Source organism: Carlito syrichta, unplaced genomic scaffold (genome assembly GCF_000164805.1).
Source record: "Carlito syrichta isolate Samal-C Ts95f unplaced genomic scaffold, Tarsius_syrichta-2.0.1 Scaffold302555, whole genome shotgun sequence".
NCBI lineage: Eukaryota > Metazoa > Chordata > Mammalia > Primates > Tarsiidae > Carlito > Carlito syrichta.
Window position 1 is genome coordinate 273,898 of NW_007246651.1, and position 17,070 is coordinate 290,967.

Consider the following 17,070-nt stretch of genomic DNA (forward strand, 5'->3'; position numbering starts at 1 on the left):
TCCTTCTGCCTCAGCCTTCCGAGTAGCCGGAATTACAGGCGTGCGCTACCATGCCTGGCTAACTTTTTGATTTTATTGTAGAGATGAGATCTCGTCTGCCCAGGCGGGTCTCGAACCCACGGGCTCAGGCAATCCACTCACCTCAGCCTCCCAAAGGCACAGGTTACAGGCTGAGCCACCGAGCCCGGCTAATTGTAAAATTTTTTGTAGAGATGAGGCCTCGCTATGTTGCCCAGGCTGGTCTTGAACTCTTGGTCTCCAGTAATCCTCCCATCTCAGACTCCCGAAGTGTTGGGATTACAGGTGTGAGCCTATTTGCTTAGGGTAAATTCTCAGAAATCAGATCAAGGGGTTGGCCTGTTCTGTGTTTCGGTACATTATGCTAAAGCTGTCTCCCGGGAGTGCGCACAGGGCACAGAGCCTGTTGCTGCACATCTGCCAAACAGTTTTTTCATCTTTCGTCCTTGCCAGCCTCACTGGCAATAAGTGATACCTCTTTGTTATTGTAATTAGTGTTTCTCTTATTAGAAACGATACTGAATGTTCTTTTTCATATTTTAATTGGGTAATTTATCTTTTTTTAGCTTGCCCACTCAGGCACTTGTCCATTTTTCAATTCAGTCTTTAAAACATTGATTGGTAAGAATATGTATATGTGTATCATACATATGTGATTTTAACCACATTTGAAATATTGTAAATATTCCCCGTTTTGCAGTCATATTAAGAGATTTTCCATCTGTCTCTCAATCTTGTTTATGTCTTCTGTTGCTGTGTAGGAATTTCAAGTTCACAGACATTCAAATGTATTCATATTCCCCCCTACAATTTCTGGGTTTAGCGATTAGGATTATGAAAATACACACTTCTGCTTCCAGAACTTCTGTGGCCTCTTCTTTTTTTGAAGGGGGAAGCAGGGAGTGTAAATTTTTTGTTGAAGCATAGCACACGGAAAGGCCCACATCATAAGTGCCCAGCTTAGCCGGGCTTGGTGGCTCAGCCTGTAATCCCGCGCCTTTGGGAGACTGAGGTGAGTGGATTGCCTGAGCCCGCGGGTTTGAGACCCGCCTGGGCAGCGAGGCCTCATCTCTACAATAAATCAAAAAATCAGCCGGGCATGGTAGCGTGCGCCTGTAGTTCCAGCTACTTGGAAGGCTGAGGCGGAAGGATCGCCGGAGCCCAGCAGGTCGAGGCTGCGGTGACCGGGAGCGGCCACTGCACTCCAGTCTGGGCGACAGAGTAAGACTTCAACTCAAAAAAAAAAAAGTGTCCAACTTAATCTTCACAAAGTGGCCAGGCGTGGTATCTCATGCCTGTAATCTCAGCACTTTGGGAGGCGGAGGTGGGAGAATTCCCTAAACTCAGAGGTTTGAGACCAGCTGGGCAACTTGGCGAGACTTCATCTCTACAATAAATCAAAAAGTTAGCCGGGTATGGTGGTGCACACCTGTAGTTCCAGTTATTGGAAAGTTGAGGCAGAAGGATCACCTGAGCCCAGCAAGTTGAGGCTGCGGTGGCTGTGAGCATGCCACTGCACTCCAACCTGGGAGGCAGAGTGAGATTTTGACTCAAAAAAAAAAAAAAAAAAATTTCACAAAGTGATTGCATCCCTGATTCTGACCCAGAAATCCTGCCATGCCCTCTTTCAGACCATTGGAGTTTGTTGAGGTGTGAGATCGGGTGTAGAAAATATGTAGTTTTATGATTTCCCAAGAGGCAAGCTGGTTGTCACAACACTATTTATTGAACAATCCATTTTTTTGCTCATGGGTTAGAAATGTCTGTTTGCTTATGTTCTCACAATTATTTGGCCTATTTTCAACTCACTGTTTTTAGTTCATTGATCAGTCTGCTTCAGTCATTATTACATTCTTTCCATGAACCTAATGAGACTTATAGCACATTTCCAAAACCCATCTCATTGCTCTTCGAAATTTCTCAGACGTGCCTTAGAATCTTTTAGTCATACTCTGCCTTTTCTGTCTGCCCAAATTCTATTAAGACTTTAATTGTCAATTTGTTAAATGTGTCAGTTAAGAAAAAATAGAATTTTTTCTTACAATATTGTCTACCTATCTAAGAACAAGGTCTGTCTCTCCATTTGTTCAATTTTCCTTCTGTGCCTCTCACTGGGATTTTATTGTTTTCTTCAAATAGATTCTGCATGTCTTGTTAAGTTTATCCCTAGGTGTCTTATGGCTTTTTGTTGATATTGTAAATATATTTTTTCTCTTTCATTATAAGTTCTATTTTAACAGTCTAAATAGTTATCTGTATTCAGAAGGCTATTGATTTGTTTTGTCCATTGATTGTTAAATAGTCAGTTTACTGAACGTATCCCAAATGGTTTCTCATTTGAGTCTCTGGAGCTTTTCAGGTTTATAATCGTATCCCTTCTGTGATTTCAATCTCCCTCAATGCTGAATCCTTCTAGTCGGCAGTTTAATGTGCTTCGGATCCCACAGCCTGCAAACTGTAAACTCAGCCCCGCTCACTATCTATTTCCTCCTCTTTCCAGCCAAACCCCTTAAAAGAGTTCCCCTTCCTCTCCAAGTCCTGCCCTCCACTCATTCCTTCACCCCCTCCAACCTGACCACAGCCATCCCTACTCCACCAAAATGATTCCTGATGAGGTCTCCAGTGACCTCTGTGTCTCAAAATCCAGGGGCCATTTTAATCCCTCGTCGCACTTGACCTTTCCCCTACGTGAGGTGCTGCTGGCCAAGCTCTCCGCTTGTGTCTCTCCGTCCTCTTCCAGTGGCTTCATCATTTAAGCACTTGTGGGTTTCCTCTGACCTTTATGGCTGCTGCTTCTCAGTCTCTTTTGTCCACTCTTTCTTTCTTTTGTTGTGCATTTCTTATTGCCCAGTACTAGTTCTTTTCTTATTTTACTCTCCTTGGAATTGATACCATTCATTTTTATGATTCAATTACCAAACTTAAGCTCATGACTCTGAAATGTATATCTCTAGTCTAGGCCTTGCTTCTGGGCTCCAGATCCATCCATCTGATTACCTCCTCAACATTTTCACTTGAATGTCTCAAAAGCATCTTCACTCTAGCAGGTCTGAAATTAAACTCCTGCCATTTCTCCCTGAACGTACTCTCTTTCCACAGCTTCCATCAGTGAATGGCTTCGCTGTCCAACCTGGGATCATCCTTCTCTCTTCTCTCTTTCATCTTCTTAGTCAATCCCCAAGGCATGTGGATTTACCCTCTGAATGCACCCTGAATCATCCTACTGCCTTTCCGCTACCAGCAGCACTCTGGTTCCACTACTGTCACTGTTCCCTGGACTGCTGAAATAGCATCCTGACTGGTTTTTTGTGTACTCTCCTTCAGCTCATCTTTCTACTGGATCCATGCAGAGCTCATATCCCTCTTGTGTGTATGACCTTCTGTCTCTTCCTCTTCCATAAAGACCAAAATCCTTGTCATTCACAGGACTTTACCAGTGAGGCCCTGCCTTAGCTCCAGCTGCTGTAACACTACAGAAAGTGTGGTTTACACAGACATTTATTTCTCACAGTTCTGGAGGCTAGAAGTCTGAGATCAGTTTGCCAGCATGATTAGGTTCTGGTGAGGACCCTCTTCCTGGCTTGTGGGCCGTCTTCTTATTGTTACGTCTTCACACGGTGGAGAGAGAGCTCTGGAGGCTCCTCTTCTTCTTACAAGGGCACTGATTTCCACCCTGGTGATTTCATCAGGAACTAATTACTTCCCAAAGGCTCTGTCTCTAAATGTCATCACACTGGGGGTTAGGGCTTCAACATGCGGATTTATGTGAGGGACTCAGACCATAACAGGCCCCTGCTTGGACTCTTTCTCTCTGTTGTCTCAGCTGTAGTTCCTGTAATGTATCAAGAGTGCTGCAGTTATTTTCTCACCTACTGTTCTCTTGCCCCGGAAGCCTTTCCCTCCACTCCATCCCTTCAGTTAGCCAGGATTCATTACCTCCTTAGGGATGTGCTTCCCAGTGCCCATGCCCTGCTGTGAGCTCTTATGGCACCTTGATGCTTTCCTCCACATCACTTAACAGATGGTAATTGCCTATTTATTTGCCAGGCTATTTAAAATTGATCTCTCCCAATAGAACTTATGTTATGACCAAGTAAGCGAGGATAAGTCACGCCAGCAAACTGAGTCTAATTCATTATGAGTCCTTTATTAACACATGGGTCAATAGCAGGCAAACACCAGAAAAACTCTTGACAAACTAGTGGAGTTTGTGACAAGTTTTCATAGGTCAAATTTGCAGTGTTGGCTTACATAGCAACTTAGTGACCACAGCAACCATTACTAACAACTTGGCAACTAAAATGGGAACTTTTGATTGTTAGGGAGTTTTGATTAATTTCATGTTCTAGGTATAGCTGGTGCCCGGTGCCCGGTGCCCGGAAAGTCCCTCGAGTTCTGCTAATAAGATATAGTTTAAGGTAGTTACATAGAGACAAGGTAGAAGAATTATTACACAAAGGAGTTACCTTGGTTAGATCACTAACAAAATATAAGAACAAAATATGAAAATGTAACAATGGGGTTTTGCAAAGCGTAACATTTGATTTCAGTTAACAAAGCACACAATTACATGGAACTTATGGCTAAGGAGTTTTGTAACAATCAGCAGGAAATGGTCAGCATGACCTGCCCAAAGGGGACAAAGCTGGGGGTCTGTGTTCATGGGGTCGTTACTGTAATCACACGTAGGCTCTGAGGAATGATTCTTAGGTCAGGTAGGCAACTAAGATGGAAGTTTTAAACAAAATGGAGTAAACTGGTTGATACTTTTTTTTTGCTAGCAATTTGATTTTATTAACTGATTTAGCTCGTTTCACTTACTCCCCATGAGGACCAAGACATAAGCATATTTTTTGCTAATTTTTGTCTTCCTAACTCCTACTACAGTGTCTCCTACTCGGGCAACCTGGCACTCAAAACATTTTGCAAATGGTATTTCTAGCAGGTTGTTTTTTTGTATATAGAAACCCAATTTGTTTTTTATATTCATCTGTATCTACGTATTTTATTACAATGTCTTATGGATGAGTTTGGGTCCTTGGAAAAACTGATGACAACATGGAATCACACATGCAGGAGATTGACCGTAAAACATCAGGAAGGGGCAGTGAGAGAGCGGGCAGGAGTGGGTGAGGAGAGTCCTCAGGCTGCAATGCAAGTATGGCCCCAAAAGGCTGAGCAGAGCCTTTTATTCTGTTAGTGGACCACTTTGTTTTATTTGCCAGGACTTTTATCATTTTTGAATCGATACTTATAAATGAGATGGTGGCTGGGATTGTTTGTGGGTGTGTGTTTTACCCTCATTAGGTTCCAGAATCATTGTCATCCTGGTTTCCTTAAGAAGACATGAGAAATTTTATTTTTTCTCTAGACTCTGCTTCTTGGAGATATGAAAGAACTGCTCCCTGGAGCGAATCCTGGCATTTTTGAGGATGTGGTTCTTTGGCCATTCTCTCAGTTTCTTTTCTGGTTATTTCTCTTAGTTTTATCTTTTTTTGAGTGAATGTCGGGAAATGTATTTATCGAATATCTTCTTCATTTATTAGCAAATTTATTAGCAAAGAACTGTGGAGAGTATTCTCTTATGATTCTTTGTATGATTATTTTCTCTTTCACATTCTTAATTCCACGATTTTCACCTTAATCTCTAGATTTATTTTTTTATTTTTATTTTTTGAGTGGGAGTCTCACTCTGTCGCCCAGACTGGAGTGCAGTGGCACATTCCCAGCCACTGCAGTCTTGACCTACTGGGCTCTGGCGATCCTTCCGCCTCAGCCTTCCAAGTAGCCAGAACTAGAGGTGCGTGCTGCCATGCTCAGCAATTTTTTTTTTTTTATTGTTGTAGAGACGAGGTCTTACCAAGTTGCCCGGGCTGGTCTCCAACCCACAGGCTCAGGCAATCCACTCGCCCTGGCCTCCCAAAGTGCTGGGATTATAGGCTGAACCACTGAGCCCACCCTATTTTTTTTTTCTAAAATGAATTCACTCTTGGAACAATTTATCAACTCCACTTGCTTCTATTTTCTAATTTACTTATTTAGGCTTTGTTTTTATTAATTCTTTTGCACTAGTTTCTTGGGTTTATTAACTTTTTTCAACTGCTTTGACATATAGTTCTTCTTTTTAAATATTTTATGTTATTTTTAAATTGTGGGGTACAATTCAGGGTTTAGTTCATTTTTAAAATCTATTTTCTATTAACAAGGTTTACACTAATTTTAACATTTTTTTCTGAACATAAAAAATATACCTGTTGTGAAATTTCAAGTATAGAAATGTATAACAGTGTTGATCAGAATTAAAGTTGTTGAGGCAGAAATGAGTTTTAACAGGTTTATTGAAAGTCAAATATGATGATAGATGTGGGAAGACACACTAACAAGGTTGGGAGTGTTCTGGAGTCTGTCACAAGGTAAAAGATTTCTGTAGGAAAGTTTAAAAGAAGGGAGGAGGACTCCTCACACTGGAGTTGTCTTCCTTTCATTGAAGAAGACAGTACAGAAGTTATAATCATTAACTACTTATCACAACAAACAGGATAAATGTCTACATGCAAGACAGCCAGTGAATGTCATACTTCAGCTAATCTTAACATGAATCAGCATCCAATTCAGTGTCAGCAGGTTATACATTGTTTAGTACTTGAATAATTTGAAGAACTTACCATAAGATTTTTTTACTTGGAGACAGAATGTCATCATTGAGTCACAAGACCTATGGATTAATTTGGAAGCCTGTCTACTTCTAGAGTAAACTGTCAAATGTGACCTGTAGGTTATAAGAAAGGAAAAAATTCCTGTAATTCTAATACCAGAGTTGACTACTGTTAATAGTTTGGAGTATATTACTTCAGATGCTTTTGTATACATATATTGTGTCTCTCAGACTGTGTCTGTGTGTGTACCAGTGATATATGTAGGTGTGTGTATATATAGGTAGATAGCTATGTATATTTTATATATATGTATATATTAATATATTATACATAGATGCAGATGAGGCAGGCTAGCTAGCTTATGCTTAGGGAGGAATGGAAAATGAGCTGGAGGTTAAGAAACTTCCTGTAACTTATAACTGACATGAACCTGATATAGTTTCCTATGGCTTGACACTGACATAAAACAGATACAATAAAACTAGATAAAAAACCAGCTCTCTCTACCTTCCAGTGCATTTCCCTTTTAGAGATGGCTGGCACTGTCCTATTAGAGTGTGTATTTTTGGTTCAAATGAAAGCTCTTCCCTTTACTTTCTGTAACTCATTCTTGAATTCTTTCCTGTGATGGAATCAAGAGTCTGGTCTAAGTACAGTTCAAGGATCACACCCCTGGGGAAAAGACTTTCAACTTCCAAGGAAATGGAAAGTTGTGGTAGTACTGGGCCTAACTGGAGAATGCTCTTTCTCTGTCACTGAGGCGATCCTCCCCAAGCTCAGCAACATCACATGTATGTTTGTAGATATTTTTACTTCCACACATTGATATCTGCATACATAAGCCCCCTCTAGGTAAGTGTTCTAAGGAACCTATGAGCATCCGTTTACCAGTTAGCATTGTTGTGAGAGGCTGCATTTGGCTTCAGTGATTTTTTTTTGGAGATTCTTTCAACGTTTTTGTAGATTTCAGGATGGGTGATTTACACCATGCTGAGTGTTCAGCAGTTTTTTACCAAAAGCAGCATGACCCCTGTGCCTCACTCTCCCTATTCACTTGATCTTGCTCTGAGCACATTCTTTTTTGTTTCCCCACATGAAAAAAGTCCTCAAAGGGAAAGGTTTTGCTGATGTGGAAGAGGTGGGAAAAAAAAATGGCGGAAACACTAAAAGGCATCACAATTGATGAATTCAAAAACTATTTTGAGGTCAGGCCAGGTGGCTCATTCCTGTAATCCCAGCACTTTGGGAGGTAAAGTCGAGAGAATTGCCTGAGTTCAGGGATTGGAGACTAGCCTGGGCACCTTGGTGAGTCATTGTCTCTACAGTTAAGAAAGAAAAAAAAAAAAAAAAAATTAGCCAGGCATGCTGGTGCAGTCCTGTAGTTCCAGCTACTTGGAAGGCTGAGGCGGAAGGATTATCTGAGCCCAGCAAGTCAAGGCTGCAGTAGCCATGAGCATGCTACTGCACTCTAGCCTCAGTGACAGAGTGAGACTCCAACACAAAACAAAAAACAAGAGCAGTGGAAAAGCATCTCCATAGGTGTATTGCGTGAAACGGAGAGTATTTTGAAGGTAACTGAAGTTTAAACATAAGAATATACAATTTTCTAAAAATTCCACAGTTTTTTGCGGTCCTCCTTATATGCCTATATAACTATGTTATGGTGACCTGTGGAGTCAGAAGGAATGCACCTCCCCTTCCAAAGTTCAGTCCAGATGTTGAGATTGATGATGTGACACACAAACCAAGAGGGAATGAAAAGGTTTCTCATTGAATTACAAAACTGAGGTCTCATGCACGGAGAGTATGGCAGTCTTCTTTTGTGGGTCCGAGACCTCCTGAGAGGAAGGTGACTGACCTGGGTGTTTATTGTAGTTAGGGTGGAATCAGTGTGGGGATGCCCGTGCATGTGCAGAGGCTTGCATGGTATAAATCTCCTGCTAGCACCAAAATAAGGAATATCGAGGTCTTCTCATCAGCTTGTCCAGATGTTGAGGTGCAAGAGAGGAAGGAGGAGTGAGTTTTAAAGGTATCAGTAAAATCAAATGGAGTCAGATACCCCCCGCTTTTTTTAAGTAGGATTTATTAAGAAGACAGAAAAGCTCCCACAATGGGAGGAGGACCTGAAAGAGGCTGCCCATCAGACACCTCTTTACAGTACATATCTACATCTGTGTAAGTCCATATGTAGATACATCTGTGTATAAACATCTACATACATCTACATATATAACTACATATTGCAATTTGCCTTTTCTCACTAATAATCTTATATCAATATATGCAGATCAACCGCAGTCTTTTAAGTGTGCATGAATTTCCATTGCACAAATGTGCCACAATTCGATAGCCATTGCCTTGTTGATAAATAAATGATTTCTATTTTATTTTTTCTGCTAACTACAAACAATGGGACACTAAAAATTATGCACAACACTTTTTTTGTTTGTTTTTAAAGTGACGGGGTCTGTGTTGCCCAGGCTGGAGAGGCTGTTCACAGGCATGAGCATGGCTCACTGCATTCTCCATCTTCTGGAATCAAATGATCCTTCTCCTCAGCTGCCAAGTAGCTGGGACTACAGGCATGTGCCATTTCACACAGTTTATGTACAATTTTAATCATTTTATTGATTGATTGATTGTGGTGATGGGGACTTACTATGTTTCCCAGGCTGGTCTTAAACTTCTGGCCTTAATTGATATTCCCACCTTGGCCTCTCAAAATGCTACCATTATAGGTGTGAGCCACTGCGCCTAGCCTCTAATCATTTAACATTCAGTTATTGAGCCCCTTTTTGTTCTGGACACTGTTCAAAACAGTCACGATCCCAAATTCTTTGAAGTTACATTCTAGTGGAGAATGGACAAGAGGCAAACAGTTAAATACTATTTACTAACACTATGAAGACATATAAAACAAGGAAAGGAGCTAGTAAATAGTGATGGGGTGGTTAGGGAGGGCCTCCACAACAGCGCAGAGGCCAGTAGGAAGTGAGACTCAGGAGCATGTCAGGGAAAAGCAGAATTTTGTAGAATACGTCTACTGGATAACTTCCAAGTCAAAGGGTGTACATTTAAAAAATTATGACTCATCTTGTCAAACCGTCTTCTATATTTTTCAAATTTATACACTTCTCAATATAATAACGTATTATAAACGCTTTTTTTTGTGAGTCAGTCTCACTGTCATCCAGGCTGGAGTGCAGTGGCATGTTCATGGCCACTGCAGTCTTGACCTGCTGAGCTCAGGTGATCCTTCCACCTCAGTCTTCCAAGGGGCTGGGACTAAAGGTGTGTGCCACTACACCTGGCTAACTTTTTGATTTATTGTAGAGACAAAGTCTCACCAAGTTGCCCAGGCTGGTTTCAAACTCCTGGGTTGAGGCAATCCTCTTGCTGCCACCTACCAAAGTGTTGGAATTCCAGGCATGAGCCACCGTGCCTCACTTATAAATCATTATTCTCCCCCAACACACACACATTTTCCCATTCCCTGCTGCCCCTGGTTACCACTGTTTTGCTCTTTTCATATGTATTTGATTTTTTTTTTAATTTTAAGATTCCACATATAAGTGAAATCATGCAATAATTGTTTTTTTATGCCTAGTTTATTTTACTCAGCACAATGTCCTCCAGGCTCAACCATGTTGTCACAAATGACAGAATTTATTTTTTTTCTGAGTCAGAGTCTCACTCTATTGCCCAGGCAGGAGTGCAGTGACACACTCATGGCTACCACAGCCTCGACCTGCTGGGCTCAGGTGATCCTTCCGCCTCAGCCTTCCAAGTAGCTGGAACCACAGGCATGCGAGATCATGCCCAGCTGATTTTTGAAATTTGTTTACTGTAGAGACGACGTCTCTCCATGTTGCTCAGACTGGTCTCAAACTCCTGAGCATAGGCAATGTTCTCACCTCTGCCTCCCAAAGTGCTGGGATTACAGGCATGAGCCACCATGCCCAGCTAATTTTATTCTTTTTTAAGGCTGAATGTGTCTATGTATTGTATGTATACCACATTTTTTTCCATCCATTCATCTGTTGATGGACACTTTAGTTGTTTCCATAGTTTGGCTACTATAAATCATGCTGCAATGAATGTTGAGAGTGAGGTTATCTTTATGAGGTGGTGATTTTATTTTCTTTGGATTTATACCCAGCAGAGGAATTGTTGGATCATATGGCAGTTTTCTTTTTAATTTCTCTAAGAACCTCCATACTGTTTTTTGTTTTGCTTTGCTTTTTTTTTTTTTTTTTTTAAGTTGGAGTCTCTCTTTTTTTTTTGTTGGAGTCTCACTCCATCGCCAGGTTGCAGTGCGCAGTGGTACGCTCACAGCCACCCCAGTGTCAACCTGCTAGGCTCCGATGATCCTTCTGTCTCAGCCTTCAAAGTAGCTGGAACTACGGGCACTCGCTACCACACCTGGCTAATTTTTCATTTATTGTAGAGACAAGGTCTCACCAAGTTGTCTGGACTGGTCTCGAATCCACTTGCCTCGGCCTCCCAAAGTGCTGGGATTATAGGCTGAGCCACCGAGCCTGGCCCATACTGTTTTAATAATGGCTGCACCAATCGCTATTCCCACTGACAGTGGGTATTGTCTTTTTGATGATAGCTATTCTAACAGGTGTGAGGTGAGAGCTCTCACTATGGTTTTGATTTTCATTTTCCTGATGATTAGTGGTGTTTAGCACCTTTTCATATACATGTCGGCCATTCCTATGTCTTTTTTGGAGAAATGTCTCTTCAGGTCTATAAACATTCTTAAACAAGCACCTCTGTTTCCCCTCCTCATCACCAAAAAGGGATAGTAAGTTTTTAAATCTGGTGAACAATAAATTATATCATTTCTTAATTTGTACTTTGTTCATTGTTAATAAAGTTGAGAATCTTTTATTATCCATTTATATTTCCTTTAAAAATTGCTTATGTGATTTGCAATTTTTCAACAGGCTGTTAGCCATTTACTACAGATATTTTTGTATTGTTTGCCTTTTGATTTTACTGTCAAGTTTTTGGCATGCAAAATTTTAAATTTGTAGTCAAGTACCAACTATTTTCACTTAGGGTGGTTGTTTCCTGTCATGCTTAAATGGCCTTCATCACTTTCATTCATTCATAGTACTAAAAATATTTATGAAACATCGAAAGTTCAAAGACTTTCAATGTTTCATCCAACCCATTAAATTCTTTGGTTATTCACAATTTATGCATAAAGCCTGAGGTCTAGTTTTAGAAATTAACAAAGCAATGCCTCTGTGGTTGTCCCTAGGTCATAAATTATCATTTCATCTGCCTCTCCTCAACTGACTTAACATATCCTTTTATGATAAGCCATATTTCCATAGATACTTGGGTTCGTTTAGTGACTCATTGCTTTACTGATCACTGTATTCTGGCACCAACACCATACAGCTAATGACTCTAACTTTGTGTTTAATGTTCTCAAGGTTAATAACCTCCCTCAGCCTCCCCCACCACTACACATAAGTTTTTAGAAGTCTCCTCATTTTTCTCACATTAGTTCTTTCGAATTAACTTTAGAATCATCCCCTCACCCCACATCCTACTGGGACTTTGATTTCCAATAGAATTATAGATCATTTTGATGAGAATGGTATTTTTATAAGATTGCATTTTTCTAAGAACAGAAATAGATTTATTCAATTTTATGTACTTAGTAGAGTTATTTTCTTCATGCTTCTTGTACATTTGTTCTTGAGTTTATTCCTAAGTATTTTGTTTTTGTCCTATAAGCTGTGTCCTACAGATTTAAAATGTGATTTCATTCCATTCGATGTATTTTCTTTCTTTCTTTCTTTTTTTGAGTAGGGGTCTCACTCTGTTGCCCAGGCTGGAGCTCATGGCTACCACAGCCTCGACCTGCTGGGCTTAGGTGATCCTTCTGCCTTAGCCTTCCAAGTAGCTGAAACCACAGGTGTGTACCACCACATCTGGCTAATTTTTTGATTTATTGTAGAGATGAGGTCTCACCAAGTTGCTCAGACTGGTCTTGAACCCCTGGACTCAGGCAATCCTCTTGTCTCTGCCTCCCAAAGTGCTGGGATTATAAGCGTGAGCCACTGCATCCAGCTGTATTTTTCCTTTTTCCTGAGACATTTTCCTGAGACATTGTGTTCTTTGACCCATGGAAAGTGGAGAAGTGTTTAGAAGTGTTTGCGGATTTTGTTATCTTTTTATTTCTAGAGTGACATCATTTTAGTCAGAGAACAGATTCTGATTTTAATTCTTTTAAATCTGTTAAGGTTCATTTTATGGCCCAGGGTATGGTTGTTGTTGGTGAATGTCAAATGGGCACTTGAACAGAATATGTATTGTTGTTGTTCAGTGAACTTTCCTACAAATGTCAATTAGATCCTGTTGGTTGATGGTGTCATAAAGTTCTGTCAATTGTTGAGAGAGGAGTATTGAAGTCTCCAGCTACATGTGAATCTGTTTGCTTCTTCTTTCAGTTCTATCCGTTTTTGCTGAATGTATTTTCTTGTGAATTTTTTTGCTTGTTTTATAGAGATGAGGTCTCCCTGTGTTGCCTAGGCAGGTCTTGAACTCCTGGGCTCCAGCAACCCTTCTGCCTTGGCCTCCCAAAGTGCCGGGATTATTGGTGTGAGCCACCACACCCAGTCACTGAATGTATTTTGAAGCTCTTTTGTTTGGTGTATGACATTTAGGATAACATAGGCTGAGTGCGGTGGCTCACACCTGTAATCCCAGCACTTTGGGAGGTGGAGGCCAGAGGACTGCTTGAGCCCAGAAGTTTGAGAGCTGCCTAGGCAACATAGTGATACTGTCTCTAAAAAAAAATAATTATTAGCTGGGTTTGGTGATGGGCACCTGAGGTGCTAGTTACTCACGAGGCTGAGGCAGAAGAATCAGCTGAGCCCAGGAAGTTGAGGGTGTGGTGAGCTGTGATTGTGCCACTGTACCCAAGACCTAAAAATAGAACAATTATGTCTTCTTGGTGGATTGACCCTTCTGTCATAATGTATTGTCCCTCTTTGTCCTTCATCTGGACTGCTTTTTACAAGTAGAAATTAACAGATCTCTTTCCTTTTGATATGGAAAATCAAGAAGGGTCCTTGAAAATCTATATTTTAACAAAATTCCCAGATGATTTTTATAATTAGATATTACTCAGTTTTTTTTTTCTTCAAACAGTAGAAATTGACTTTTGTTAACTTAGGCAGAATTTACTGTAAGAATATCCAGTAACTGACTGCAGCATCTTGCTATGAAGCAGAGCCCTGTCTCCCTCTAGGGAAACCAAGTCTTAGTTGCTCTCCCGGACCCTGGCTGGTAGAGCCCTGTTACATGACCTAAATTCCAGGGTCTCACATCACCCAGGGCTTTAAATCTGGTACAAAGGATGTGAAGTGAGGATATTTTAAAATTCATTCTAGTGGTAGCAAGAATTTTGGTGTCCAATAACAGAAGTGGCAGCAATGACAGAATCTAGACAAATGGCTAACTGTGGTATGACTTGGTCATGGTTCAGATTGCCTGGCCTTTTTCGGTTTCTACCTCTTTTCTGAGCCTGTTTCCCAGCCTTCCAGCAGTTTGTGCACGCACATGCACACATACGCATGCACACACACGTATCCCCACAGAGACAAGTTATACAATCTCCTGTTTGGGGAAATCATAATTATTTTGGGGGACAAAAGCAGAATAGGACCTAACACTTGCTAGGTCAATTACAAGATAATTTGTGAGGTTAATGCCATAGGTTCTTTTGCATGATCAATTGAATTATTCACTATTTGGAAGGCAGCGGCCCTTATACAGAGGAAAGGGGCTCCTAAATTGTGTACCTAAGGAAACGTTAGTGGTATAAATAACATCAGGTTATGTATCAGGATCTGCATGTGTCTTTGGATAAATGTTTACTAAGACCAGTCACTTATTCCAGGCTCATCTATGAAGTGAAAAGTTTGTAATAGACAGTTTCTAGGTCTTTCTAAATTACAATATGCTGTGATTCTAGGGGAACTTGCTGTTTGTCAACCATGACATACTTAACCGTTCTTGTGAGATTAGTTGACAGTTATCAAGTGCTTGGCTACTTTGAACCCAATCCTGGAGAGACTGGGGTATGAGATGGAGTGCTGAACTAGCCAGTATCAGGGTGAAAGACCTAGACCAAAGGATGTATACAGATGGGCATAAATCTATCATTACAGTTAAAAAAAAAAAAGATACCTTATAGGTAATTTTGGTTGTCACACGTGAAGCATTGTGAACAGAGACAAGGTATATTAGACAAGGTATATTAGTAATTATTTCAGAGACCTTGAGATTACCTCTCTTCCAAAAAACAAAAAATTTCTCCTGTTTCATCCTGCTAGAACTGAAGGCAGAAGATAAATATTTGGCAGAGGGGCACAGCATGAAGTGAGAAGGTTATATGTTAAGCAAGCTGAATTGGTATGAGAAGAGGTGGGGACATAGGCAGATCCCCCCTCTTCCTCAGACAAATGGCTCTGGAGATGCCAGATGGGTGGCAATGAGGGCTAACCTGGCTGGTGCATGTTAATGCCAGTCCCTGCTCATGGAGGAATCACATAAAATGCCTACACCAGCTGGGCGCAAATGAACCAATCCATGGGGAATGCATAATTTGTAAAATGACTGCAAAGGACTGTCCTGGTGAAGGGAATCTTTATTTTCCCTTTGATATAAAGGATTAGTCTACAGGTGACTGGGGAGCAGTAAATTGAGTCATCTCTTGTAACTTGCAGGTTCTCATGAGTGCATCATTCCTGGGAGCAGTGTGTCTGTTCTCATTTGTCTGTGCTGTGTGTGCCATTTCTGCATTTACTCTCCCCATTGAGACCAAAGGTCGGGCCCTGCAGGTAAGTGTTGCGGGAAACTGAAGTCTCCTCAACTACCAGGTTTTGCCCAAAGGACGTGAACTTGGTATATGGGCATCCTGCCTGGGGGCAGTAGCTCATGCCTGTAATCCCAGCATTTTGGGAGGCTGAAGTGTGAAGATCACTTGAGCCCAGGAGTTTAAGACCAGCCTGAGCAATATAGCAAGACCTTGTATCTACAAAAATAAAATTAGTTGGGCATGGTGGTGCATACCTGTAGTCGCAGGTACTTGGGAGGCTGAGGCGGAAGGATCACCCAAACCCAAGAGGTCAAGGCTGTGGTGAACCATGATGGTGCCATTGCACTCCAGCCTGGGTGACAGAGTAAGAGCCTAATTCAAGAAGTATATACATATACAGACATCCTTCTTTTAAGCAGGCATGATATCCAAGTTTGTGTTAGCACACTATATTTAGCAGGCTCCAACAGAAAAAGTGAGGTCTCCAGCTTTTCCACACATAGCTTTGAGCAGGATGAAGTCAAAGTATTTAATTCATGTCAAACTTTTTTTTCTGTAAAGTTGTAGTTTGAATAACAGGGACTTAGATGAACGATAGATGGTGTGGCCTCAGCATTCTCCCCCTCCACTTTCTATCTGGAGGTAAGCCTTGCTGCAAAGCTGAAGGTGGGCCATGGAGCTGCAACAGCTGCTTGCATTCCCCTTGGGATTACATGGTCTTCCTGTGTTGGTCCAGCCTTTCTCCTGGTACCTGTGAGAACTGAGTCAAAAGCTTCAGTGCAGCACCTGTCACCATCCAGAATTAAGTCAACAGCGCCAACTGCTCTATTTATTTTGCAAAGTACAGAAAAAAGCCGCCCCCAAAGATAAGGTATCCTTTCAGAGGCAAAGTTGTAGAGAAGGGCCTCTCCTACCCCTCTGCCCTTATAAATTTAGTGAGTTGTGGTCATCTCCTGACGTTTTCCTGTCTTAAGCTCCAAGTTTGTTGCTGTGTATACAAGGGCATGTGTGTGCATGCGGGGAAGGAGAGTTGGGTTAGGTGCAAGAGTTTGGTTGCCTGCCCCTACATGAAGCTGTAGGATTATGATGCCTCTACTGCTGGATGTGACTTGCTCTCTCTCTTCCATGTCCTACTCAAATAGTAAACTGTAGACACCTTAGTATTTGCTTTGGTTGTTGTCTGTGGATAGATACAAAGAAGTCACTATAGAGTAAAAGGGGGAAAAAAAGCATAGTTTCTCTTTAAGGCTTTGTCATTAAGGTAATATGCATCTTAATCAGATTAGTCGACCTTTCAAATAATTGTAAGTTTAGGGCTTTGTTTAGGTTTCCCTGTTTGGAAAGATGATCCATCACTGAACGCTTAAAGCCAGAGAGATGGAATTAGAGTAGTGGTTTCCAACCTTTTTGACATCAGGGACCAGGGACCAGTTTTGTGTTTATGCAAAAGAATAATTTTTCCAAGAGGATGAAGGGATGGTTTTGGGATGATTCGAGCACATAACATTTACTGTACACTTTATCTCAGAATGTTGCAATATATAATGA

General features: G+C 41.2%; 1 protein-coding gene across 1 annotated transcript in view; it reads left to right on the top strand.

The window, feature by feature from the left end:
- SVOPL (SVOP like) overlaps nt 1-16,824 on the top strand; it is a 96,038-nt gene extending 79,214 nt beyond the window's left edge. Inside the window, exons 14-15 of the mRNA XM_021711746.1 lie at nt 15,431-15,544; nt 16,804-16,824. Coding sequence (XP_021567421.1) covers nt 15,431-15,544; nt 16,804-16,824 — 135 coding nt within the window. The remainder of the gene's footprint in view (nt 1-15,430; nt 15,545-16,803) is intronic.
- The last annotated feature ends 246 nt before the right edge of the window (nt 16,825-17,070 follow it).